The 26,858-nt window shown below is 42.6% G+C and overlaps 1 protein-coding gene across 4 annotated transcripts in view; it reads left to right on the top strand.

The window, feature by feature from the left end:
* The first annotated feature begins 377 nt into the window (after positions 1–377).
* The window catches only part of LOC132591044 (rho GTPase-activating protein 12-like), a 67,745-nt gene continuing 41,264 nt past the window's right edge, over positions 378–26,858 (top strand). For all 4 annotated transcript variants that reach the window (XM_060263920.1, XM_060263923.1, XM_060263919.1 and 1 more), the window contains exon 1: positions 378–1,130. In XM_060263920.1, the coding sequence (XP_060119903.1) occupies positions 447–1,130 (684 nt within the window). In that variant the 5' untranslated portion in view covers positions 378–446. The remainder of the gene's footprint in view (positions 1,131–26,858) is intronic.

The raw sequence follows: 26,858 nt of genomic DNA, 5'->3' as shown, positions 1-26,858 counted from the left end.
TTAAGTAACTGAAACAATAGGCTTACTAGATAGCAGGTAAAATGTAAACAACTAATAGTTATGCATGTTCAGAAAAGTTATATCGCTTTAATATATAATGTTCACCTACAGAATCTGTGGGCAGGGAAGTAAATTTTGTGCATCACTGGACAAAATGGATATGCATCAGATTCTTAAGACCAAAGTACAGTGGTGCTTAAAACTAGTCAGTATTGCAAGAGAAAATCCAGTTGCTCAAGAACATTTGGTAAGTTGGGGATGATTTCAGAAATTTGTTCTGATTATGGGAATGTTATGCTAAAGGACGGTTGGAAAGATTCAGTTAATTTGAAGCTGAAACTTGTTAGGTTATATGGTAATACTTATATTTTTCTTTCCTTACAGCTGTGCTGAAGAACTGGAGGAAAACAACCATAATGCAGCTTACCTTTCACCTTAAAAGGTGAATGCAACTTGACAAAGAGATGGCTGACAAAGGTGGAAAAATTATTTCAGGGCAATTGTACATTGAAGTTGAATACGACTATGAGTATGAAGCAAAGAACAAAAGGATTGTGATAAAACAAGGGGAGAGATACATCTTGCTGAAAAAGACAAATGATGACTGGTGGCAAGTCAAAAAGGATGAGAATTCCAAGCCTTTTTATGTACCAGCACAGTATGTGAAGGAAGTAACTCGCAAAGCACTAATGCCACCTGTTAAACAGTTGGGTGGAGTGCCAAACAGCTCGCTCAAACTTATGCATGGCTTACAGAGGTCTACAGAAAATGTGAATAAATCTCCAGAGCTTTCTAGTTTTGGAAAATCATCTCCAGTTCAAGTGTCTGGTCTAGTTCGGGATGCCAATCAGAATCTGGGACCAAACAGTAGCCCAGGTCAGACTTTTGGACTGAGCTTGGACCTTGCACAAAATAACGGAAAACTTAATGAATTACTGTTTCCTAAGGTTTCTACTCAGAACAGAACTTTCTCTGTGTCCTATTTTCCTTATTCTGAGTGTATGGAAATAGAAAAGACCAGCTTTTTGCAAGATCAGGCCTGTGATTCAGCAGGAGAAGGTTCAGAAAAAATCCACCAGGATTCAGAATCTGGAGATGAACTCAGCAGCAGTTCCACAGAACAAGTGCAGGTAAGATGAGAGTTCATTATATTTAAATATTGTCTTTTCAAACAAATGTTATGATGTTAGTATTTCTGAAACAATATTAACGTGGGCTCCCTTCTGAATACTCAAGTCTTAAGTATAGAGCTGAAGTTCTGTCCCTTCTTTTTCAAGCGTAACTAGTGGGGATTATTGGCTTGTCATGCTGCAGGGCAGTTTATATTGAATTTCTTTGGTGACTTTGTATTGTTTTGTTCTTCACTGGTGACAAGTCAAAATTATCCCCAAATTTAGCATAACTATGAAATTAAAATGTATATGTAATGTGGGACATATAGTTGAAGGAATTAGGTGGCACTGTTGGCAGCACAGGAAATTGTATGTACCTTCTACCAAAGGTTTAGAAGTTTGAAGCAATCTGCCTACTGAAGTAGTGCTTTAATAGTCTGTAGCATCTGGTAGTGGTCAATTATAAATACTGGAAATTGAGCCGGACTGATTCGTTTTCACCTAAACTTCCTTTCAGGGCTTAACTGTGATACTTTCCACATGTGCACTTAATCTGGAAATGCATTGTCTGTCTGGCCATTGGGAGAGGGGTTGTGAGGGAGGGAAAGGAGAGTGCTTAGGCTGCTGCTTCAGTTTTGTAGCACAAGCTAAGGTGGGGAGAGGAAGAGGTTGAGGGGAAAATATTGCAATGGCTGAGGTGGATGTGTTAAGGCAAAGGCGACAATAGCAGTCCTACTTCAATATTTCACTATATTTCCCCATTGTGTTGGAGGGAGGCTCTTTCCGTTAAGGTGCATTTCTTTTGTCAGTGTGCAGGCTCCATCTGGACTGCATGAGAGCATCTCCCAGGTGATCTGTGAACTTAGTATATGTGAGCAGCCGGTAAGGTCAAAGTAGAATAGTTTGGCCCTATCTGATATTAAACTCCTGCTCTAAAATAGTGCCTTGGGGTTGAATAATAGATGGGTGCAGTTAGCTTAAATTCTTAAGATGAGTGGCTTTTGCATCTTCAAATTTCTTTTCTACCTGCTTCCTGACTCTTTGGATTAACCTGTGTGTCTGTAATTGCTTTTTCTACTCCCATTCCTATTTTTTGGTTCAGACTGTTTGATGGTAGCACCAGCACTCCCTAGGAAAGATCATCCTTGGTAGCAGCAAATAAACCTATAAAATAGTTGGTTCATGCCTGTAAAGTTAACTTTGTATGTCTGAAAAATTTTAGTTCCAGTGTTAATGTTGAAAAATTTAGTAGTGTCTGGGAGACCCAGGTTCGAATCCCACACTGCCATCAAAGCTTGCTTGATGACCATAACCTGTCACATTCACTCAGTCTTACCTACTTCACTGTGTGATTTTTAGGATAAGATGGAGGATGGAGGTGGGATGCATTATTATGTAGGCCACTTCATTATGTTAGTTAGTTCCCATTGGGAAGAAAAGTGGGATAGAAATGAAATAAATGTTGTAGTGATACTAAATTTGGAGAAAAGCCTAAAACATGTCCAAGAAATTGAATCATAATAATGTAAAAGTGAAATAAAAAGAGAACATGTTAAAAATAACTTTGCTCTTTGCTGTTAAGACTGTAGAAAGATGTAATATGCTAACAGTGTCTTCCCACATTTGTATACCATCTACATTACTCTGCTGATTTTTTCTGTTTTTTGTGGTTTCCTGTCTTCATATTATGCTTTTGTGTAGCCTTTTAGTTACAGCCCCTTTATCTTGTCTGCCGTAGCGGAAGGCAAAGTACAGAAGTTTGGGCTAATACAAAAGTTGTATAAAAGCAGATTTTATGTATTCATGATTCATTGAAGTTGCATGCAGACGAGAGGATGTTCATTGTACCACCACTATATTATGTGATCTATAAAACTTCTAGTAGCTTGAATTACTGGTGTTGGCTCTCTTTCGCCCTCTTTCAGGTTCAACAGAAAATTTCTGATAATATTGCTACTTATATTTATGGGAGAAAATTCCAGTTTAGTTTTTGGTTTTGGTTTGATCTTGATCATCTGCTTGTTCTCTTTTATGTACTTTTATTTAGTTTATGGCCTAAACAGTTTAGTGCACTGTGTTTTGTAGGGGAAATGCGTTGTACAAAGAAAAGTGACTTTATACCTTATTAAACTGTGGTTTAACTGTTCTAAAGCTTCTTTTATTTTATGGCTGTGTGAATCTATATATTAAAAAGTTTTACTGAAGCTACATAACTTCCACATAAGAGGAATTTTCACCAGAAGTAGACCCCTTTTAGTTTAAGATTTTAATTTCTATTATTGGCCATATAACTACCTGTCCATCAGTTTGCCTTGCAGATAAACAGATATAAATGTTTACTTTTAAAAATGAATTTTAACTAGCAAAAAATTAAAAGTGTTTAAGAGTGATGTGGGAGTGAACAATTTCTAGGTGTCATTTGTAAGGACCTGTCCAGTGTTCTTTCTCCTTGTAGATCTGGGAGCTCATTTACTGGTGTGAAAGAATGTAGGTGTCCAGTTTCCCATCAAAATCAGACCATTGCAACCAAGCTGAGACACTAGTCCTACAGTGAGCATCCCCTGTGGTGGAAGACTATTCACCGCCCTCCTCCTCCATGTCTGGCCATCTACGAAGATGCAAATGGTGCTGAATTAATCAGAACTAGGGACTGTGCCAGCTAAATACACTGCTTTCTATAAATCTTTCAGTAATGACCATTATTTGGCAGCAATTGGCTGTGTAGAAATGAGAGGTTTAACAAGCTGTTCTTATTGGTGCCAGAACGTGAAGTTCCAGACTGCATTTTTTTAAAAATAAGTGCTAAGCCAAATGCCGAAAAGTGAACTGCACATGATGTTTGTGTCTTTCATTTGTAGGCTGAAGGGAAAAATCTCTTGAGCAGATTCTTGTTAACATACAGGCACCTGGTGCCTCATTCCTGCATAACTTGAAGTAGCATGTGTGGAAGAACTAATTTTTTTGTAGTGGGCGGGGGGAAGAAGAAAAGGAGTTGTAGCTCACTTTTTAATAATCAGTGTTGCCATATTTAGACAATAAATCTTTTAAGTACATAATAGTAGTTTCACCCTTATATTTCTAATGATAGTTGGTTACAAGATGCTCAAAGTATTATAATATGTACCTGACTGATCATACTGCTTCCCTTTTTGTATGATTTGCTTAGCTTGCCGTAAGAAGCCACTGGTCTTTCCCTCTTAGTTCATTATATTTTCAAATGAGGGGACAGAGTCTAAAATCAGTATAAAGACCAAGTATAAATACCCTAGTTCACTGAATATATGCATTTTTACTGGTATTATGTTCATATGGCAGGTAAATAGTTACTAGAATAAAGTGTTTAAAGACATCTTAAAATGCTGTGTATCTCACAAGCAGTCTAAATAAGGATGGGGCTTCTTATAAGAGATGGCCCTAACCATTTTTAGAACAAAGCACTGTCTCTGATGCTTTCTGACAGGAAATATTTCATTTCATTTTTTCATTTCATTTTATTCAATTTATATCCTGCCCTCCCCACCGAGGCGGCTCAGGGCAGCTCACAACATAAAATTCTAACAATAAGATTAATGAATATTAAAATACGGTACATTAAATAGTTTACAGCAGCTAAAACAAGAAAACAATCTATCAATGTGCTATCCTACAACCTTCCTTTGGGGTTTTTCAGGTACCGGTCAGTTATATGCCAACCGGAAGAGGACTGTCTTACAGGCCCTGTGGAACTGCCCAAGGTTCCGCAGGGCCCTCACCTCTTCCGGTAGCTGGTTCCACCAGCAAGGGGCTGTAATCGAAAAGGCCCTGTCCCTGGTTGACTTCAGACGGGCCTCCTTCGGCCCAGGGATTGTTAGTAGATTTTGAGAACCAGATCTAAGCACTCTCTGGGGAACATGTGGGGAGAGACAGTCCCTAAGGTAGGCAGGTCCTAGGTCATATAGGGCTTTAAAGATAATAACCAGCACCTTGTACCGAACCCGGTATATTATTGGCAGCCAGTGCAGTCCCTGGAGACCCGGCTGAATGTGCTCCCACCTGGGGAGCCCTAATAACAGCCGGGCGGCGGCATTCTGCACTAGCTGCAACTTCTGGGTTCGGCACAGGGGCAGCCCCATGTAGAGGGCATTACAGTAGTCCAACCTTGAGGTGACTGTTGCATGAATCACTGTTGCCAGATCGTTGTAAGAACATAAGAACATAAGAGAAGCCATGTTAGATCAGGCCAATGACCCATCCAGTCCAACATTCTGTGTCACACAGCGGCCAAATATATATATATACACACACACACTGTGGCTAATAGCCACTGATGGACCTCTGCTCCATATTTTTATCTAACCTCCTCTTGAAGGTGGCTATGCTTGTGGCCGCCACCACCTCCTGTGGCAGTGAATTCCACATGTTAATCACCCTTTGGGTGAAGAAGTACTTCCTTTTATCCGTTTTAACCTTTCTGCTCAGCAATTTCATGGAATGCCCACGAGTTCTTGTATTGTGAGAAAGGGAGAAAAGTACCGTATTTTTCGCTCCATAAGACGCACCTGAGCATAAGACGCACCTAGTTTTTAGAGCTGTTTGTGTGAATTTAGAGGCATTTGTGTGAATTTTTTGCAGTATTCGCTCCTTAAGACGCACACACTTTTCCCTCCACATTTTTTTGGGGAAAAAGTGAGTCTTATGGTGCAAAAATACGGTATTTCTTTCTCTACTTTCTCCATCCCATGCATTATCTTGTAAACCTCTATCATGTCACCCCGCAGTCGACGTTTCTCCAAGCTAAAGAGCCCTAAGCATTTCAACCTTTCTTCATAGGGAAAGCGTTCCAGCCCTTTAATCATTCTAGTTGCCCTTTTCTGGACTTTCTCCAATGCTATAATATCCTTTTTGAGGTGCGGCGACCAGAACTGCACACAGTACTCCAAATGAGACCGCACCATCGATTTATACAGGGGCATAATGATACTGGCTGATTTGTTTTCAATTCCTTTCCTAATAATTCCCAGCATGGCGTTGGCCTTTTTTATTGCAAACGCACACTGTCTTGACATTTTCAGTGAATTATCTACCACGACCCCAAGATCTTTCTCATGGTCAGTCTCTGCCAGTTCACACCCCATCAACTTGTATTTGTAGCTGGGATTCTTGGCCCCAATGTGCATTACTTTGCACTTGGCCACATTGAACCGCATCTGCCACATTGACGCCCACTCACCCAGCCTCAACAGATCCCTTTGGAGTTCCTTACAATCCTCTCTGGTTCTCACCACCCTGAACAATTTTGTGTCATCCGCAAACTTGGCCACTTCACTGCTCACTCTCAACTCTAAATCATTTATGAACAAGTTAAAGAGCATGGGACCCAGTACCGAGCCCTGCGGCACCCCACTGCTTACCGTCCTCCACTGCGAAGACTGCCCATTTATACTCACTCTCTGCTTCCTATTACTCAGCCAGTTTTTGATCCACAAGAGGACCTGTCCTTTTACTCCATGACTCTCAAGCTTTCTAAGGAGCCTTTGATGAGGAACATTATCAAAAGCTTTCTGGAAGTCAAGGTAAACAACATCTATCGGGTCTCCTTTGTCCACATGTTTGTTCACCCCCTCAAAGAAATGTAGCAGGTTAGTGAGGCATGATCTTCCCCTACAGAACCCATGCTGAGTCTTCCTCAATAACTCGTGTTCATCAATGTGCCTACTCATTCTGTCCTTGATAATGGTTTCTACCAACTCCCCCGGTATTGAAGTCAGACTGACTGGCCTGTAATTTCCTGGATCTCCTCTGGAACCCTTTTTAAAGATGGGGGTGACATTTGCTACCTTCCAGTCCTCAGGAACGGAGGCAGATTTCAATGAAAGATTACAGATTTTTGTTAGAAGATCCACAAGTTCAACTGAGTTCTTTCAGAACTCTCGGATGTATGCCATCCGGACCCGGTGACTTATTAGTTTTTAATTTGTCTATTAGTTGTAGGACCTCCTCTTTTGTCACCTCAATCTGACTCAGGTCTTTCAACATCCCTTCCAACATTAGTGGTTCAGGGGTGGGCAAAAAGTTGTCATCTTCCACAGTGAAGACGGAGGCAAAAAATGCATTCTGCTTCTCAGCCATTTCCCTATCCTCCCTCAGTAATCCTTTTACCCCATGGTCATCCAAGGGCCCCACTGCCTCTCTGGCTGGTTTCCTACTTCTAATATATTTGAAGAAATTTTTATTGTTGGTCTTTATGTTTTTTGCAATATGCTCCTCATAGTCCCTCTTTGCCTGCCTGATCACAGTCTTGCATTTGATTTGCCACAGCCTGTGTTCCCTTTCATTAATCTCACTTGGACTGGTTTTCCACCGTTTAAAGGAGTCTTTCTTACCTTTTACAGCTTCCATTACTTTGTTTGTTAACCATGCAGGCCTTTTCTTATACCTGTTTGTGCCTTTCCTAACTTGTGGTATGTATTTTATCTGAGCTTCTTGGATTATAGTTTTAAATAGTGTCCAAGCTTCCCCAAGGGTTTTGACCGTATTTACCTTTCCTTTCAGTTTCCTCCTCACATGCCTCCTCATCTCAGAGAATTTACCCCTTTTAAAGTTAAACGTGGTTGTGGCGGTCTTTTTGGGCAACTCCCTATTTATACAAACGGTGAAATCAATAACATTATGGTCACTGCTCCCAAGCGGCGCGATCACTTTTACATCTCTCACCAAGTCTTTGGCATTACTTAGGACCAAATCCAGGATCGCCCCACCCCTAGTAGGCTCTGAGACCATCTGCTCCATAGCACAGTCATTGAGAGCATCAAGAAACTCAATCTCTTTCTCTCGACCAGAGCACATATTGACCCAATCAATCTGCGGGTAGTTAAAATCACCTATTACGACACCTATTCCTATTAAAATCACCTATTACGTGTTCCAGGAAAGGGGCCAGCTGCCTTGCTCGCCTAAGATGACAGAATGTGGACTTAGCAGTGGCTGCTATTTGGGCCTCCATTGTCAGGGCAGGCTCCAATAGTACCCCCAAGCTCTTGACCCTATGTGCCATTGTCAGTGGCACAGCATCAAAGGCTGGTAGGGGAATTTCCCTTCCCGGACCACATCGACCCAAGCAAAGGACCTCTGTCTTCGCTGGGTTTAGTTTAAATCTACTCAGCCTGAGCCATCTAGCCAAGGCTTGTAATGCCAGGCCCAAATTTTCTGGGACACAGTCAGGCTGGCCGTCCATGAGTAGATAGAGCTGGGTGTCATCAGCATATTGGTGACAACCCAACCCATACCTCCGGGCAATCTGGGCAAGGGGGTGTATGTAGATGTTGAACAACATCGGGGAAAGCACAGCCCCCTGTGGCACCCCGCAATCAAGCATGTGCCTCTGGGACAGTTCACCCCCAATTGCCACCCTTTGTCCCCGACCATCGAGGAAAGAGGAAACCCATTGTAAGGCCAGCCCCTGAATCCCCGCGTCGGCAAGACGGCAAGTCAGAAACCGATAGTCAACTGTATCGAATGTTGCCGATAGGTCTAACAGCATCAGTACCGCCGAGCCGCCTCAGTCCAGATGCCGCTGAAGGTCATCCACCAGAGCAACCAGCACTGTCTCCGTCCCGTGACCCGGGCGAAAGCCGGACTGATGGGGATCGAGAACGGAAACATCCTCCAGAAAACTCTGTAACTGCAACGCCACTGCCCTCTCAATGAGTTTACCCAAAAAGGGTAAATTTGAGACCGGCCAATAGTGTGCCAATTTGGCTGGATCTAGCGTTGATTTTTTCAGGAGAGGGCGGACCACCGCCTCTTTAAGTGGCTGCTATTTGGGCCTCCATTGTCAGGGCCGTTCCGGGTCCATCTGGCTCCGCGGGCGAGCTAAAATACGCTCGCCGCCTAAACGGGCTTGGGGTGGGACATCCACACGAGCCTTAAGGGCATAGTGGTCCGACCATGGCACTGCTTCAGCAGTAATATCGTCCGCTAAAACTCCCGCTGCGAAGACCAAGTCTAATATGTGCCCCGCCTGGTGAGTGGGCATTATAACAATTTGGGAGAGTCCTAGCGTCGCCATGGATGACACTAGGTCCATTGCCTGACTGGAGGTCGTGTCATCGGCATGGACATTGAAGTCACCCAGGATCAAAAGCTTCGGGTACTCCAATGCCCAGCCTGTTGTGGCCTCCACCAGGGACGGTAAGGCGCCAGCTGGTGTGTTAGGCAGTCAGTACACCAGCCAAATCGCCAGCCTCTCCCCAGCGTCCCACACCAGACTGGCACATTCAATGCCCTTGATCTCTGGGGCCGGGAGAGCCCAGAAGGAGTAAGCCTCTCGTATGAATAGAGCCACCCCTCCCCCCCGCCTGCTAGTCCGTGACTGGTGAAAGACCGAGTATCCTGGGGGGGCCATCTGGGAGAGAGCTATGGTTTCTGTTTATAAATTAGTAATCTGTTGACATTTCCCAGGGGTATGGGTGTCTGTGTAAAGTGCCATCAAATCACAGCCCCCATAGGATTTTCAAGGCAATAGATGAACAGAGGTGGTATGCCACTGCCTTCCTCTGCACAGGGACGCTGGAATTCTTTGGTGGTCTCCCACCTAATACTAACCAGGGCTAACCTTTCTTAGCTCCCAAGATCTGATGAAACTGGGCTAGCTGATGAGACTGCAAAAATATTCTCTGGAGAAGTCAATAAATGGTAACACAACCAAGCATGCCTTCAGCTCTGCAGATCTTCATGTGATGTAAGAGATGAAAGCATCAGAAACTGTTATTTGATCAGATTCAGTGTTCAAAAAGGTGACCCATTGGTAGTGATGTTTTTTCACTACTTAAGAGGAAGTAATTCATGCTCTTACTCTTATGACACCCTTTAAGGCAGGGGTGTCAAACTCATTTGTTATGAGGGCTGGATCTGACATAAATGAGAACTTTTTGGGCCAGGCTGTAAGTGTACTTATTTAAGATTAGTTAGCAGAGATATAAACTTTTTAAAGGACACAGACAAACACAACTAAAGTTTTTTTTTTTTTAAATCTTAAAATAAAACATTCTTAAAACATTAGCACTTGTAGGACTTGTTGGACTATAAATTGAAAAAAAAAATGAAATTTAAACGTGCTTTCATTGTATTTCTCCAATGGGATCCAGGGAACTGGGCAAAGGAAGCTCCGGCTCTCCTCCCCCTTTCCAGGGGACCAGGAAGGGGAGGAGCCTCAACCAATGGAGAAAATTGAGGTTTTGCTGTGTAGCTCCTGTGCGATTCAGCAAGCCTTGTAAAGCAAGCTGAGATGCAGAAGGAAGCAGACAAGAGCCACTTGTTTGGGGGCCTGATAGGGCCCTCCAGGGGTCTGATTCGACCCCCGAGCCGCATATTTGATACCCCTGTTGTAAGGAGCTTTGTTCCACATTGGAACTACAGATTGTCTTGTGTTTTTATGAGAGTGATGTGAGTGTAGATTGTACATCTGAACATATAGCTGTTGGGACAGGCTCTGGGGATTGTCTGGTTCTCCGGGCTGGAGGGTATGGGAGGGGTCGGGAGATAGCTGCAGGATGCTGATAAGCGAGAAAGGCATACTTTAGACCAGGTCGGAGGGGAGGTTAACGTCTCCTTGATCCTTCTCGCGACCCTGGCTCTTGCTTGCACTTTCTTTGTAACCAACAATTCTGCAGCCCCGAGCTCTTTCTTCCAGGTGTAGCCCTTCTCCTCTCCTTAAATTTGGTCCTGACCATCCTTGCTCCCTCCCAGCAACCCACTGGAAGGTTTATTAGGATTCCCCAGGTGACTCGCGAGTAGCAGGGCAGGGTTGTTGATTCTGGCTGTGAAGAGTGGCATCTGTTCTCGTGGTCTTGTTGGCTCATGTCCCCTCTGGAGCAGGAAGTGGCAGCGGTCAGACCCGTTGGTTGGACGGCTGGTCTTGCCCCCGCACCCCCCGGTGGGAGGCAGTGGTTCAAGGCCTGGAGAGAGAGCTCACAGGCTTGACTCCCGGACAGGTTTATTACCATACTTTACCATTTGGTATTAAGCATGTTATTTTCTTTTGGTCTTCTTACTCCCCCCCCCTCCCAATTCCTGTAAAGAGATTTCCCATGAATTATGTAAATTTAAAAGCCTTTTCTGCCACAGTGACTTGTAGGACATTAGCAAGTAAGTCATCTTCAGTCTTGATATGCCATTGTTATGTCGGAGTGTACCCGTGACCTACATTTGAGCATGTTTTCAGAGCAATTCTGAGAAAGGTTAGAGGCAGTTATGTTCATTCTGTTGAATTTCAAACTGCCACTGTAAAGAGTCAGTTATCACTGATCCATAAAGGTGTACTGATTGGAATATATGGTTGTAGATGACTTTTCCCTCCTCCTTCTGCATCCCCTTCTCATTATTCTGTAATAACACTGTGCACGTGGGTAGATGCAATATTGACTCCTGTGGCTTCTACATCAGGAACCAAGCTTGTGAGCTAGGCCTTGACAAATTTTCTTTTGCTCTAAAGACAAACTCAGAACTTTCTGGGTTAATACTTAGCGCTGTATATGATGATAGTTTCTAATTATTGCTCCCCTCCCCCAATATTAGACACTTCTGAAGAAGTACGTTTTTTCTTTGGAGGTTGAAATGAGCAAAACCTTCAATTTGTGTATTTTAAAAGGGTTTTTTTCCTTTCTAGGCAGAGACAGGTAAGGAGGAGAGTCAGTAAGTGACTTTTCAGGCTCACCTCAGCTTCTTTAAATAAATGCTAATAGCTAGCTAGAGACAGTAGGAGAGTCCAGTCCCCCCCCCCCCCCAGCAGGGAACAGAGATTTGGAGGAATTAAATACTAGAGAGACTTCAGGAAGGCACTCCAGGAAGAATCTCCAAGAAAAGCTTTTCTGACCTGACCTGACCTAGTCAGTGGATGGGGGAAAGAGGTGATAAAACTCAGGGGAGCAAGAGGGAAGATTTCTTTTGTGCTGAGTCCATCAGAATAGGCAGACTTCTTAACTGAAATCTGGAAGAGGTGGCCATTAATGTGTGCTGGTCTTGACAGGGGGAGGAAACGGCAAAGTAAAAGTAATTCTGTTGAGATCTGTAACATTCTAAGCTAAGGAGACTGCCCTATATTTTTACATCTGATAGGGCATATATATTACAATAAAATTTCTAGGTACTGCTGTGATCTATAGTCTGGGGTTTACCAAGCCTTGTTTTTGCTTTTTTTCTCCATACCTTTTGCTGTCTTCCCCATGTTCTTTCCTCCCTCCTCTTAAGGCTCTGAGGGCTCCTGTTGCATTGCACTAAAACAGTGAAGCAAATCATGTTGGGAACTGAGGAGGCATGGTGAAGCAGTATGTGTACCAGAGGCTGGTTCCCCATTGGCAAATGATGACTTGCCTGAATGCAGCTTTACTGACAGCCTTTTGTACCTTTCAGGACTTGTGACCTGAGACTCACAGGAAACCCCAGATAACTGGCTTCCTCTGGCAGAGCCTTCTCTCTCCACATTCCTGGTGCATTCTTAAGTGCTTGGTTACCATTAAATTTAGGGAAGGGTATAGTTGCATCTCCTTCAGGTTCACTTGAAGGAGATGTTTTCTATCTGACATTTTTGTCAGCTTAAAATACATGTACAAAAGTACAAGTTACTTTTTTTTTAAAAAAAAGCTTTTTTTCTGCAAAACACTTTTATTCCTTGAGTTGGGTTACTAGCCAGCTTTTGTTTGCCACAAACTTCCTCTTGATTTCCTCTTCTCCTCTCAGTTCTGTGGTATTGTCAGAGAGCTTGTGGAAGAAAGTGTTTATGTGGGGGTGGGAGAGATGAGAAACAGCTGAAGTCTGTTGGATTGTTGTGAAATAAGACCCCTGTGCCTGCTGATCTCAAAATTTATGACCATATCAGAGGAATCTGGAGGGGGAGCTGGAGTCTTATTCAGTTTGCTCTAAAATTGCGGAAGATAAGATACGAGAGACTCCTGCTGTTTATTTCTTCCAAACTGTAGTACAAGTGAGAACAATATGAGCTGCTGGGCATTCTTCTTGCTTGGTCTATCACCAGGGAGCTCTTGCTCCACTAACTCCAGAAGGTGGTGCTCAACATAAATGTTGTGGGGTCCTGCAAGGTCCAAAATTGTCCCCTGTGCTATACATGAAACCACTGGGAGAAATTATCAGGAATTTGGAGTAAGGAGCCACTAATATGAGGATGACATGCCTAGCTGTGTTTCTACAGATGAGTCAGGTGGGTTTGTGGAAGTCCTGAAAATGTTCCTGGAGTAGGTAGGTGGGATGGATGAGGGCTAATAAAGCTCAGCCCAGACAAAACTGAGGTGCTGCCAGTCAATGACTGTGTTGCTGGATGATGGAGGAGCCAGCTGGTCTTGGAGGGGGGTTGCACTAACCCTGAAGGAGCAGGTTTGTAGTTGGAGGTACTGTTGGATCCTGGTCTGTGGTTGAAGTTCTCTAGTTCTGTTCCATGGCACATGAATGATCCATGATTTGATTGCATCCAGGCTAGATTGCTGTCATGAACTTTGTGAGACTGCCTTTGGACTTGCTGAATTTTCTGGATCATGTCAAGACCTGTGGTAAAAGAGCTGCATTGACTGTCCCTTTGTTTCTGAGCACCATTCAGAGTGCGAGTTTGTACGTTTAAAGCCCTAAATAGCCTAGGGCCAGAGTACCTGAAAGGCTGCCTTCTCCCATATTGTGCAACCTGCCAGTTAAGTTCTGCCTCACAAGCCCTGCTGTCTATGACCCTGCCTTCAGAGGTGAGAAGGGGTGGCTACCAGAGACAAGGCTTTTCCAGTAGTGGCATCTCACCCTATGCAATGACTTTTCCCTTGAGGCTTGCTTGGCACCTATGCCTACCCTCCTTTAGACCAAATCGTTTCTGTTTACACAGGCTTTTAATTAAAGAACTGATCTTTTAACACCATCTTTATAGTGTTCTTTTAGCCTTCAAGGTGTTATTCGGTGATTTATGTTTTATGCTGAGTTTTAATTAACAACTTTTAATGTTTTATGCTTTTATGTTTTGTTTTATAACTGCCTCAGGGAGGTTCCCTGGAGAGGAGACATACAATATATCAAGAGAAATGTGTAAGCAGTTTTATGTGGAATGTTTTGGAAGGAAGGGGAAGGAGAAGCTGCAGGATGACTGGTGCTGGGTTAGCTAACCCCTTTCTGAACAAATTCATTCTTACCTGGTCTGGCTTACAAACTTTTCTCCTTGAGTCCTTTGCTTCTTTCTTGTTTGTTTCTCTAATGTTTCCAGTGTCAAGTGAGAGCATTAGGCATAATTAGGCATTGCCTTTGTGAAAGAACAGATGCCTCTGAGGATGCGCAGAGTGCCTTTTGCTTTGTGAATAAACACTGCCAAACTCCTGTTCTCACCTTCCTTTAATTTGGGATCAAGCTTGAAGAGACATAATCAGACAAGTTTAAAAGTCCATCATCTGTAACTACAGCACCAAAAAAAAAAGTACACCTCACTCCAGAAGGCCAAATGGGCTAAGGAGCATAACATCCAAGCAGCTTTAAGCCACACCATTTCTTACTGCAGGGGGAAAAAGTATTTGGGAAATCTAAATAGATAAAGCATAATTACTTTGTGCAATAATGATACTAAAAACACTCGGGGCATATGCAGATCAGTTACACAGTAACCAAAGACATCCCCCTAACCATTACCCCGAGATAATTTCTAAATTGGAGGAAATGATTTGCAGGCAGGTATAATGCAGGAACCTCCCATTTTAGTCAGTAAAGTGCACTGATTAATCACCATCTCCTCTGCTCCTTGGCTTTCCCAACACAATTTTGAGTCTTATCCCTTAGCCTTTATGCCTTGCAATATCTTAAGAATCAGCACAGTGTAGCAGTTAGAGTGTCTGGCTAAGTCTGGGAGACCCAGGTTCACATCCCCTCCTCTGTCACTGAAGCTTTCTGGGTAACCTTGGGGCAGACACACAGATCTTTTTCACACAGCCTAAGTATTCCGGTATGGCAGCTGGTCAGTTACTGAACAGCAACAGGTTTCTGCTGTCATTTCAGACAGACTTGACTCAGTAACTAACTGCTACCGGAATACTGTTACTTTTTCACACAGTCCCACGGTTGTCCCGGCAGTGAGGAGTACCTGAGTTGTTATTAACAAGGAGTAGCTTCTTCAGGTCTTCAACCCCTCCTTCCGGGTTGAAATTGCTATGGGACGCTGTGTGAAATGTCCCATAGTGACTCTGGGAGTGCCGTTTTCGCACCCTTTTTTTCGCGATCTCCGGCTTTTTTTAATGTCATTTTTTTGAATGTCCGGCTTTTTTGGGGGTCATTTTTTTAAATGGCTCCATTGAGATGCTTGAGATTGCAGACATGTTTCTGTTTTCTTCTTCCTGGCTGGTGCTCTATCTCTTTCACTTCACAGCAACCACTCCCTATTTTCAAACTGGAGAACGGATTGCTAATGACCATCACCTGCACCACCTCCATAAAAAGTCTCAGTACTGTTGTGATGGAAACCATGACTATTAGAACAATAGAATTAATAGAACAATAACCTTCAACACAAATCGCTCACCCCTCTCCAGGTGGCAACAGCCCCTCCCCCCATGTGCCTCAGAGTAACCTACAACCAGTCGCACTCCACTGACTCACGTGTGGGCATGGAAGTGATAGCAACAGGTGACAAACCAATGCCTGGTGCCCTGATCTCCTGCTTGAACTGTGTATCCAATGGGGCACTTATTACCAAGTGGCAGTGGCAGCGATCTCAGGCATCTCAATGGAGCCCAAGCATCCCAGTGGTGTTGCTGTTTTGAAACATCGCTATAGCGCTATAGTGATCTCAGCCCAATATCCCCCCCCAAAAAAAAGCTGGAAATCGCACGAAAACAGCTGGCGCGCCCGTGGAAGTGAGATAAAAGCAGAAGAGTGTGAAATGGCTGCTTCGATCACGGAAGCCTACCGGGAAAAAAAAAGTGTCTGAAAACTCCCATCCCTGTTCTGGATTACTCCAGGGTGGCACAATACCAATTCCCTTCCGGTTTCCTCTGGTAAGTGTGAAAGGGGCCACAGTCTCAGCCTAACTTGCCTCACAGGGTTATTACTGTGAGGATAAAATGGAGAGAGCTATGTAAGCTGGTTTGGGTCCCCATTGGGGAGAATGTAGATGCATTAATTTATTATATAAATGGAACTGTTATAAGTATACATAGTAATTAAATCACTGTTTCTTGGATAGCTGATGGTATACCGTATCAGAGATATATGGTGGCTTCTAAGAATTATGCCTCCCTGCTTGTGACTACTGCATATGTATGTTGGAGATGGGAGGCAGTCGGGCATGAACAGCTGAACAGCATTTTATAACTATCACATAGCTAGTTTCCATGTTTTAATTTTTTTAGTCTGGCAAATAGCCCTTTTCTTCTAAAACCATAAAACTGTGACTACACTCAGATTTCTAGTGGCATGTGCCACTAGAATGCTTCTAATCAACGTGACATCACCTGGTTCCATCCCATACCATCACGGAGTCTTGCCAAATGGACTTCAGAGTTTGTGTTGATGAGAAAAAAAAATCAACTCTGCCTCCTTCCACTCTCCTCTCAGTGTATTCAGCCTCCTCAGCATAAGAATTCTAGCTAGGGGCCTGCTTCTGGCCAGAGGGCTGGGGGCACTTGGTGAATGAGTTTGTTCAAAGCTATTCTTAAATATGGTGCAAAGACTGGAGGTAAGCTTTCAGTACCACTGCACTTGGAGTGTTCCAGTTTCCTTTTACTGTATCAAAATAATTGCTTGCTTTGATTCTGACTGTTATGTTAACATCCTTTGTCTTTCCTTTTTTGCAATGAAAAGCTTGCATCTGGAGCCTAGCTTGCTGCTCTACATTTAATTTAATTTCAAACCCTTATTTTTGCCTGCTTGAAGGTGTCTGTACTTAGATCTAATAATTCATTATCACACTTAAACATCACCTTCTCCCATTCATAGAAAAGTTATTATTAGTAGCAAGCTGGGTTGATCATTACAAATATAGACACTGACCTATTTACAAAGATTGCTCTGTCTTTCATCCTCTTTAGTAATAGACTATTGCATAAACTGTGAAGCACTAAAGGGGATTATCACCAAGAAGACAGTATCTTGCTTTCATAACTTTTCAGTGGTGATGATTTCTTTTCAGCTTCAAGTTTATACTGCAAATCTGCAGCTTTGTTCAAATAATAATTAATAATAATTCTTAGGGAAATGTGTGCTGGTAATCTCTGAGGTATTCTTTGTCTCTTTGTGCCCCCCCCCCCCACAGTCAAATGTAAGTTTTATATTGGGCAGCATTTTTGCATGAGCCTCTGGATTGTAATGGTTGCTCTATGGGTGTATGCATGGTTGGTAGTCTGTTCTGTCAAACAGTTAGTAGAAGAGGGAATTGGTATTAAAATAGTACATGTTCTCAGAATTTCCTAATCTGAAATACTAAAGCATCTTTACCAAAATTTGACACCTCCTGCTAGGCACAGGAGCATTTCTCACTCAGATTTTATTGTAGTAGATTTTCTCCATATCACCTGGCTGATTAATTTCTTTCTTGTATCTGAGTGTGCTGTGAGCCCAAAAAGAATGCTAATTATTATCAAAACTGCTGATGCTGACATATGGCTTTGAGGAACTGAGATGGGAACTATCCTTAATCTTGTATCAAATGGCAGATGGTATTCTCTTTCTGTCACAAATAATATTGTGAATTAAAATGATGGATCTGAAAGTAGAGAGCTTTCATATCTCATTACTAATCCCTAATTCTCAATTATATTTTGTCTTTTTGCATGTGTTTTGTTAATCTGGCATTTTTCCTTCAGTGATTCCAGTCACTTAGGAGGGAGTACCAGTTTGTTGGTTAGAAGACAAATTGGGAACAAAGTTTCTTGTCACCTTTTGTGTGTTAAACTTGATAGTCTAGAAAAGAAGTTCCTTACATGTGTAATCACTTGAAATATGTTCCTTTATGGGATTATGCATGAAAAAAAACTCTTTAGGATAAATTGATGCTAGCCAGAAATGATGTAGTGCTTCAAAGCTAACTTGGGTGCCTATTTCGATTAGCTTTTGGAAAAGTAATAAGTTTATCCTTTTTGACTTAAAAGATAGAATAATCTTTCTTTTGAAGGAGCATACTCTGTTACAGCATCATTCAAAGCATTTCCAGAATGGGTGTAGTGAGAAAGTCCTTACTGGCTTTGCTAAAAACAACAGAGTTCCATCTGGGCTGAGGGGTTTTTTGGTGGGTTTTTTAAAATCTTTGCAGGTACATAAAGCCCGGGTGGAAAAAAACTGTGGTTGCTTGGGAAATTGCTGAAAATCTGGTGGTACATCCTGGGCAGGGTTTGGGGTAAGGAGAGACCTCTGCAGTATATAATGATGTAGAGTCAACCCTTAAAAGCAACCATTTTCTCCAGGGAAACTGATAAGTGTGCCTTAAAGATTAGTTATAATTTCTGGATCTCTAGGCCCCACCTGGAAGTGGACAACCATAGTGGGAACAGAGGCGTGAGTCAAAGGATAACAGCCAGCCGACTCTTGACCATTGGTTCTTAGTCTGGGGCTCGTGGCCTGTGGTGTGGCATTGTCAGCAGCATCTCTGACCAGAACTGTCCTATGACCTCTTCTTTTCCCCTCAGTTCTATTTCAGTAATATTATGAGTTGCTTGTGGTTCCTTTGGAGAAAAAGGGGGCTTATAAATTCCATACATAAAACCAGTTGGAAGATGAAACTTATTAATGGGAAGGTGCAGTAAACATTTTCAGTAGGCTAGCATTTGTGCTCAGCAGTGGATGGCCAGATTGTTGTCCATGCATGGTTCCGTGTGTTTGTTTAGGTTCCTTTATCAGAGCTTGTTGGCTCGCTCTGTCTGCCATGTGTGTACCTCGGCAATTAAATCCTGCATCTACTTTATGGAATGGGTTGCTAGAGGAAGCTTATGGAACACCATCACATGAAGCCTTCTGTGACAGTAATGGAAGGGTTAATAGGAAAACTAAGGACACATAGAGCCTGAGTCAGATGATCTGAGGGTGGGGGCCGGAGTGCTCGGAACTCTCAGGAGGAGGGATTGACAGTTAACGGCTGGGAGTGGTCAGTGAGTAACTGTCAGAAGGAGACTGCTGAGGAGAGCAATTGGTTTTTTCAGAAGCAGCAGAGACAGGAGCTGAGGAGAGACTTTGAGTGAAGTCAAGCTCACTGCTAGCTCTGTAGAGACAGCCAAGGGGCTGAGTGTGACAAAAGGAGAGTCACAGTGACCACAGCGAGAGGTCACAGAAACATATACACTTCTCTTAAGAACTAACGAGGTGGTTGAGGGAAAGATGTGGGTCTAGAGGAGTCTGAAGGACTGGGAGTAGAGACACCAGTCTGCTCAAGAGAGACCAGGCACATTACGCCCAAGAGGCCAACCTAAAATAGTGTTGGAGAGTGAAGAACATATGAACTGTGAACCCTCAGAGACATAAGTAAAATCTGTACTATAAAGCCTGAACTATCGAGCAACTGTTATTTATTTGAGATACAATATAGCCCATGTAAATGTCTCCCATTCCCCAGTTGGAGACTGTGTGTGTAAATAAAATTCTGTGGTTTACTTTTAAGTTCTCTGGTGCCTGTATATTGGAAATACCCATCAAAGCTGCTGTGATCCCCTACAAATTGAGTTATTTGCTGTGATCCCCTACAAATTGTTAGCCGCCCTGAGCCGCCTAGGCGGGGAGGGCGGGATATAAATGTAAATATAAATAAATAAAAATAAATAAATTATCCATCCATCTGAAAACAAAACAAAACCCCCGAAGAGACTAGTACTGAGAAATCCATATTATACCCACCCCTGGTGTTCAGTAGTCGTGAGGTAAAATTCAAAAGGAAGAACTGAGGCTGAAGAGGGGCTGGGGTCGCCATAAGCCTCTTATAGAAGCGAACAAGACAGACAACTAGGCAAAGCTGTTATACCTTCCGTAAGACCTGTAAGGATGTATTTTTGTTTATGGATATGGAAATCTGGTTTATAAATAGAAGTGAACAGACCATAATATAATGGTTCAGTGAGATTCCAGTTTTATTGGGTTATTCATATTTTACCTTCCATTTGATCCCCAAAAGAAGTCCAAAGAGGCATAATTTTATTGCATAAACTGTCTTGACCATAAGCAAAGGTAGGGTATAAACTTATCTTTTTCTGTAAATTTTATTTACTGAAAAATGCCATTATTCCTGGCTGGTAGGATAAATGTGTGTTTAGGAAACCTATGCATGTAAACTAAGCTGCAGGAACTAAGGAAGTGAGCTAGTCTAATTTTTACTGGCAACAGATGTGCCATTTAAAGTAATTTGAAGCATATCTTTTTCTAGTATAAATGTTTTAAGAATGCAGACTTTACTCTAACCAGATTCCAGATTTGCTGTGAGCTAGTATTTGGTATTATCTTTTTCTGCTTCTGGTTTTGATTTTTTATTTGTTTGGAGCAGGTAGGTAAGTTTTATTTATGCTTGCTTTTTAAAGCTGTCTTATTGTGTGAACTGTAGCTGCTTGTGTTTTATGGTACATATATAAGCTGCTTTGAAAACTTTGTTGACTGGTGTTGACTGATGGGGCACATCTTTTAATCTGTTTCTGAAATATTTAGCACATTTTCTTATGCAGTCAGATAGCTAATGAGAATGTGAGCAAATGCAATTTAATTTACAAAAGTATGTGCTTCAGGATAGGCTGTGACTTGAAGTTACTTTGCCTTGTGGAATCTTTCCCCAATATTAGACTCACTTAATATGCTTTGGTCATACTTGTATCTTGCCTTTCAAGTTGTTCCGGGTAGTGTATATGAGGTTGTCTACTTTTAGCTTCTAATAACTGAGACATATTATTTGGAAAGGTTGACTTGCACTTGTACAGTAGTCACAATTTACTAGGTGTGGTAACCATATTAGGAAGCATTTGTTAATTTGAATATAGAAAGAATACAGGTCTTGGTCAGTACAGCTGTGAAAATTGGTTGTGCATTGTCTGGTTGCAGATGGTTCATCTTTTTTAACATAGAAGACTACTGAGGCAAGAGAGCATGAGGACATTGCTGTCATACTCAGCTTGTTATATTATGGCTTCCAAGATAACCTGTTCATAACTTCTTTGGAAATGCTGAACTCAGCAAGCTTTTCAGTATCAGAAGTTTTAATCTGTAACAAAGGTGGCTTCTTGGTTTCATGCTAGAGTCCAGGAAGTGGACTTCCTGAACTTTGGTTTTCTACTTGATTGATAATTAGGGTTGCATAAGTATTTCTATTTTAGTTACGTAGGTTCTTGCCACATTGTCTGGAACAGGTTCTGTCTGCTATATGTGTTTTTCTGTAGGCAACATTCTGTGGTATAGTCAGAAGAATATTTTGACATAACTTTCAGTGAATGAAGATGAAAAAGAAAAGTGAAGCAACGCTAGAAGTACGAAGCATTCAAGTAAGTCTGCTGACTAAGCTTTATTGTTTTAAACCTCATGTTAGGGCTTGCAGATGGGAGTTTTTCTCCCCTGATTCTTTGCAGTCTTGTGTCTCTGAACCAAAACTGTCTCTTCTTTGCAGAATAGCACTGGGAAGGAACAACTTGTGGGATGAATGTTTGGGGGAGGGATATCCAGCACTTGTACTCGCTTCCCTCTGTAACCTTCAAAACGTTATTTTGTTTTTTGAACAGGGAAATAAAGAATGCCTTGGCTAATGCCTTAGTTGGTATAGCAAGATATTTCAAAGATTCTAATGATAGTACCAAAAGGTAGGAGTCGGGGGGCGGTTTCCTGTATCTGTAGGATAAATGGAGTTGGGGGAGCAATCGTAGACAAGTTGTCCTATCTCCTTGCTAAATCAAATAGCTGCTTCCTTGGAGTGCTGAAGGAGCGGCTAAACTGTTTTTAAATTTACTTTATAATCATTAGTACTGGTATGTTGCTCCCACCTCCTCCCCAAATACCTTACAGAACTGTAGCAAAGTTAGTTGCATAGCATGTAATAAGAAAATGGCAAAGAGAGACTGATAATTAGCCTAAATGTAGTATACTTTAGAGCGGAAGCTCCCCCCCCCTCCCCAGTTCTTTGGAATTTCAGTATCATTTTTTCCTTCAATTTGCTCTCCTGATTAGCAAGAGTCTTTGTCCACCTTAAAAATAAACAAATGTATTGTGGCACAAGTTTTCATGGACTGGAACTCATGTCATCAGATTTATGAAGTATGCCTGTGTGTGTGTTATGGTGTGTGTGGGTGGGAGGGAGTTGTAAAGAAAAGCACTGTAAATGGCAGGATTGTCATTCTTGTGTGTGAAGCAGTAAGCACTCTTAAAGTCTGCATCTTATGATGGTTTTTTTGGTTGGTCCTAGTGAAAAATATGATGTGCCATTTGTTTTTGCTTTTGTTTTTTGTGTTAGATTAATTTGGTAGGCTATAATGCCTTTCTTTTGGTGGTGGTAGCTATGTGTTGGGATACGCTGAGAAATTAGTGCAACAGATTTGTTGTTTAAATGCTTCCCACAGTAGAGTCTACTCTGATCTGCCTTACAGTTCTGTGTTATTTAATATAGCGACCACATTTTGTTTAGAAAAATAAATTGGGAAGATTGTTCAGCTTGCCAGTTTCTTCATTCCCAGTAGTGGTGGGATGAAGAGTTAAAACATACAAGCAGATGTAGGAATTGGAAGCTTGGACTAGAGGTTGAGATACAGATTGGCTGTAGTAAACAACCAAGGAAAGAATAGCAGTAGGTTATTGGAATAATGAAATGTTCGGCTTGGGACAGACCAAAAGAGAATACACGTGTGACCTTTACTGCTTGAATAAGTCACACTTGACTTATTCAGAGAGGGGCTCAGTTTGCTTCCAGAATGTGTATGTTGGCTACCAAACAGATGAATTTTGATTTTTTTTTTGCAAGAAAATTTAATAAAATAAAGAAAAACAAAGAAATAAAAATGTACATTGTACTAATATGGGACTATGTGTCTTTAAAATGAATACCCAGTTTGCCGGGGGTGGGGGGAGTGTAGATGACTGGGGAAGACAATGGCAGACCACCCCGTAAAAAAACTCTGCCGTGAAAACGTCATGTTGTGACATCGCTCCAGAGTTGGAAACGACTGGTGCTTGCATAGGGGACTACCTTTTACCTTTAGGTTTCTTTAAGAACCTTTGACTCAGAACCCTGGCTGCTATCTTCTCTGCCAAAGGGCACTGGTAAGAAATTTGTTGGGACAAGATGGTGGAAAGAATGCTCAACTCTTTCACCTGTTCCCCCCACCCCAAAGTGGCTCGAGATTCATATTTGTGACTTACGGTTGCCAGAGTATTTTTTGGGGGGTGGGGGTGGGGATCCTGTCCCTTTCATAAAGGCTTAATGTTTGGAATGGGCTGTTAAAGCTTTTAATGGCATGGCAGTAAGTGACATCACCTGGTAAATCTCTCTCTCTCTCGGCTTGACTTCGCGAACGAAGATTTAAGAAGGGTGCAGTAGTTCACTTCTGCTGCAGGCTCGCTGATGGCTGACAAGACCAATGCGGGACAGGCAGATCCGGCCACAGTGGCTGCAGGGAAAAGTCTGATTTGGGGTTGGTGCTGTAGCAGTGCGATTCTTTTTTGACCGCAAGTAAGGATGCCCGTTGACCGCGGCTAGCCAACTGGGGGGGGGAGGGAGACGAGCTTTGTTTAGGCCACCTTTTCTAGGCCCCTCTCCGTGCGGAGCAAGCAGTGCTGTCCCTAGATAAGGCTGCTTGGTCGTTCAGGGTGCTGCCGAAAAATGCTTTCGTCTCCGGGTCAGCATCAGGCGACCAATACCCTGAACCGCCTACATGCAGGATCGGGACTGCGGCTTCCAGTGGCATCTTCCACCTGCCGTTTCGCCCCTTGCCCATCGCTGCAGGACTTGGTGTGTTGTGGGTTGTGGATGTGGATATGCCCTTCAGGCCTGCGCAGAGGAATTTTTAGGTGAAGCACAGTGTGCGTGGTACTGGCTCCACCCTTTCACCTTGGGGTCATCTGCCATGGCCCAGTAAGCCGGGATGCCGGCAGCGAGTCCTCCAGGTGGTAGGTGTTACATTAACGAGCTCTATCTGCCCGGGTTTGATGTTAGAGTTTTCCTTCTCTTGGCTGGCGAGGTTGGTGAGCCCAGCCTGCCCATCCGGTTATACCGCCGGACATTCGGTCGCACCATGACGTGGCAAACTCTGTGAGAAACAGGGGAGGACCAGCGGGAAGGTGTTGCCACGGATGCAGTAATGCAGGAGAGGCCATTGCAGTGACCATCTGCCAGGCATAGCCGGACAGTGACCACGCGGCGTTCACTATACCGGGAAAGGAGAGGCTATGTAGAGAGGCTATGTATTGCACATACACTTTCCCTGGGGGGGGGCAGGATACCCAAGAGGGAGCCCCCTCCCCCTCCCAACCTGGTAAATAACATCCCATTAAAGGGACAGGATATTTTTTCTCTGGACTATTGGCAGCACTGTTGTGACTGTCCCAGCAGATCACTGCCTTTTATTCCAGGATTGTTGTCAAGGATTCGCCAGGAATGTTGAATGAGAGTGTGGATCTGGAGTAGCAGCAGAAGTAGTTTTATGTTTAGGTAATGTTGAAATTCCATTTCCGTTTATCAACTCTACAAGGAAAGGTTTGAGGCGGTATGTAATTATAGATTTAATTTGTGATCACCCACTCTCTTTTTATTATTAATCATACGAAAGGTTTTAATTTACTTAAAGTTCATAAGCTTTTCAAATGCACTAGCAGCTGCAGAGTTCTGAATGCTAAACTGCACTTGGGGATTTTTACATAATGATAAAGCTTGTGAGTATGCAGTGTAAAGGCCAAAAAAGCTTGCAAATTAATTTTACTTTAATGGTGAGGAAAAAGTAAAGGTGACGGATCTTATTAAAGTTGCTGTATACTAAATTGAAAGAATTTGCTTGTGGGCAGACATATAAATTAAAGTCTGAATTTGGCCTTCACTGTGGCACATGGGTACATAGTTATGCTCACTGTGTAAGGCTACACCTCAGATAAATGAAATTTATTCCCTCCCTTGCTGTCCAACACAAATGAATTAGGTGGAGCCAACTGTAGGTAAGATGAAGAGCATATGAGAGGGAACAGAAGGTAGATTAAATAGAGTAAAGTGACCAATAATGGTTACACCAGCCAGAGTTGATAACGATGGACTTAGATGGTTTTTAATTATATCAGAGTTCAGAGTTGGTAAGTTTCAACTTTGTCTCTCTCTCGGCTTGGCTTCGCGAACGAAGATTTAAGAAGGGTGCAATAGTTCACGTCTGCTGCAGGCTCGCTGGTGGCTGACAAGACCAATGCGGGACAGGCAGGTCCGGCCACAGTGGCTGCAGGGAAAAGTCTGATTTAGGGTTGGTGCTGTAGCAGTGCGATTCTTCCTCAATCTCCTTTTGTCCTCAAGACCAGCTATGCGTGCGTTCTCAAAAGAAGAGACAGCCTGGTGGATGGTGTGCCTCCATGCTTTGCGATCTGAGGCTAGGTCAGACCACTGGTGATGGTTGATGCGACAGGTGCCAAGGGATTTCTTCAAGTAGTCCTTGTACCTCTTCTTTGGTGCCCCTCTATTTCGATGGCCGGTGGAGAGTTCGCCATACAGGGCAATCTTGGGAAGGCGGTGGTTTTCAAACTTACTAGTTTAAAATAAAATCTTAGTTTAGTGTGTATGTGTATGTTAAGGTCTATGAGTTGCATCCAAAGCACCACAAACAGAATGAAGCTAGCAGAACTCCTGTCTTACCCTCTTCTGCAGAGAAAGCAAGAAGCTCTCTCGCATAATAGAGAATGATGTAATATGGAGTAACAAATTAGTCCAATAATATACAAATTACAACAGCAGCATAGTCCATATCACTCACCTGATGTACTGTTTACCATTGTGTTATGAAAAATCGAAGAGCTAATTGTGCCCTGTCTTTATACAGTACTACCTAGTGGATGCTGACCAGGTTTCTGATTTCTCTTTTGGATACATATTATCTGTCACCTCTTGAAAAAGAAACAAGCTGAACTACCATAGAGAACTTAACGCAGGAGATGAAAATATTTATGTCAATTTTGCTTGGAATCAGTCTCTTATATTTATTGATACCTACACATACAATTCTCAAAACAGAAGTTTCTGGAATTCCTTGTACAGTGCTTGAAGTTTTCATTGTTGGTTCTGTGACTGTCTTCAGAGGGTTTGTTCACCTTGAGTTGTAATTTGTATGTTACTGGATTAGTTTGTTATGTATACACGTATTACATAATATATAATTCTCTTCTTGTTTTTTCTGTTTACTGACTTCCCTGCCATGGTTGTTCATCTTTACCCTCTTCTGCAGTAGCCCTTTGTACTCCTTTGACATTCTGTTCTTGTGGGTCAGGGGACACTCAGCAGCAGTATGGGGTGGGGCGGAGTAGGAACCTGCAGTGAAGGCAGAAATTGATAAAACTGCCTGCCCCTCCTCCACCTATAAACAAGGGATTTTGCCTGCAAAACAGCATCTTTGGATCTAACACTTTGTTTATAATGACTTTAACTTATCTTTTCCCCACTCCATTTAATAATTTTGTCTTTGGATAAAAATAGCTACTTTTTTTGAGATTGAGCATTACAAATGTAGTACAGTAGATATTAGTTGGTACTAGAGATTAGCCACTCTTCATCAGACACTAGGATGCAGCCGCTGTCTCCAAGAGCCAACAATTCTGTATGTTATAGCTATCTAA

Source organism: Heteronotia binoei, unplaced genomic scaffold, assembly GCF_032191835.1.
Source record: "Heteronotia binoei isolate CCM8104 ecotype False Entrance Well unplaced genomic scaffold, APGP_CSIRO_Hbin_v1 ptg001370l, whole genome shotgun sequence".
Classification (NCBI taxonomy): Eukaryota; Metazoa; Chordata; class Lepidosauria; order Squamata; family Gekkonidae; genus Heteronotia; species Heteronotia binoei.
The sequence above is the reverse complement of the archived record's forward strand: the minus strand, read 5'-3'. Positions and strand labels throughout refer to the sequence as shown.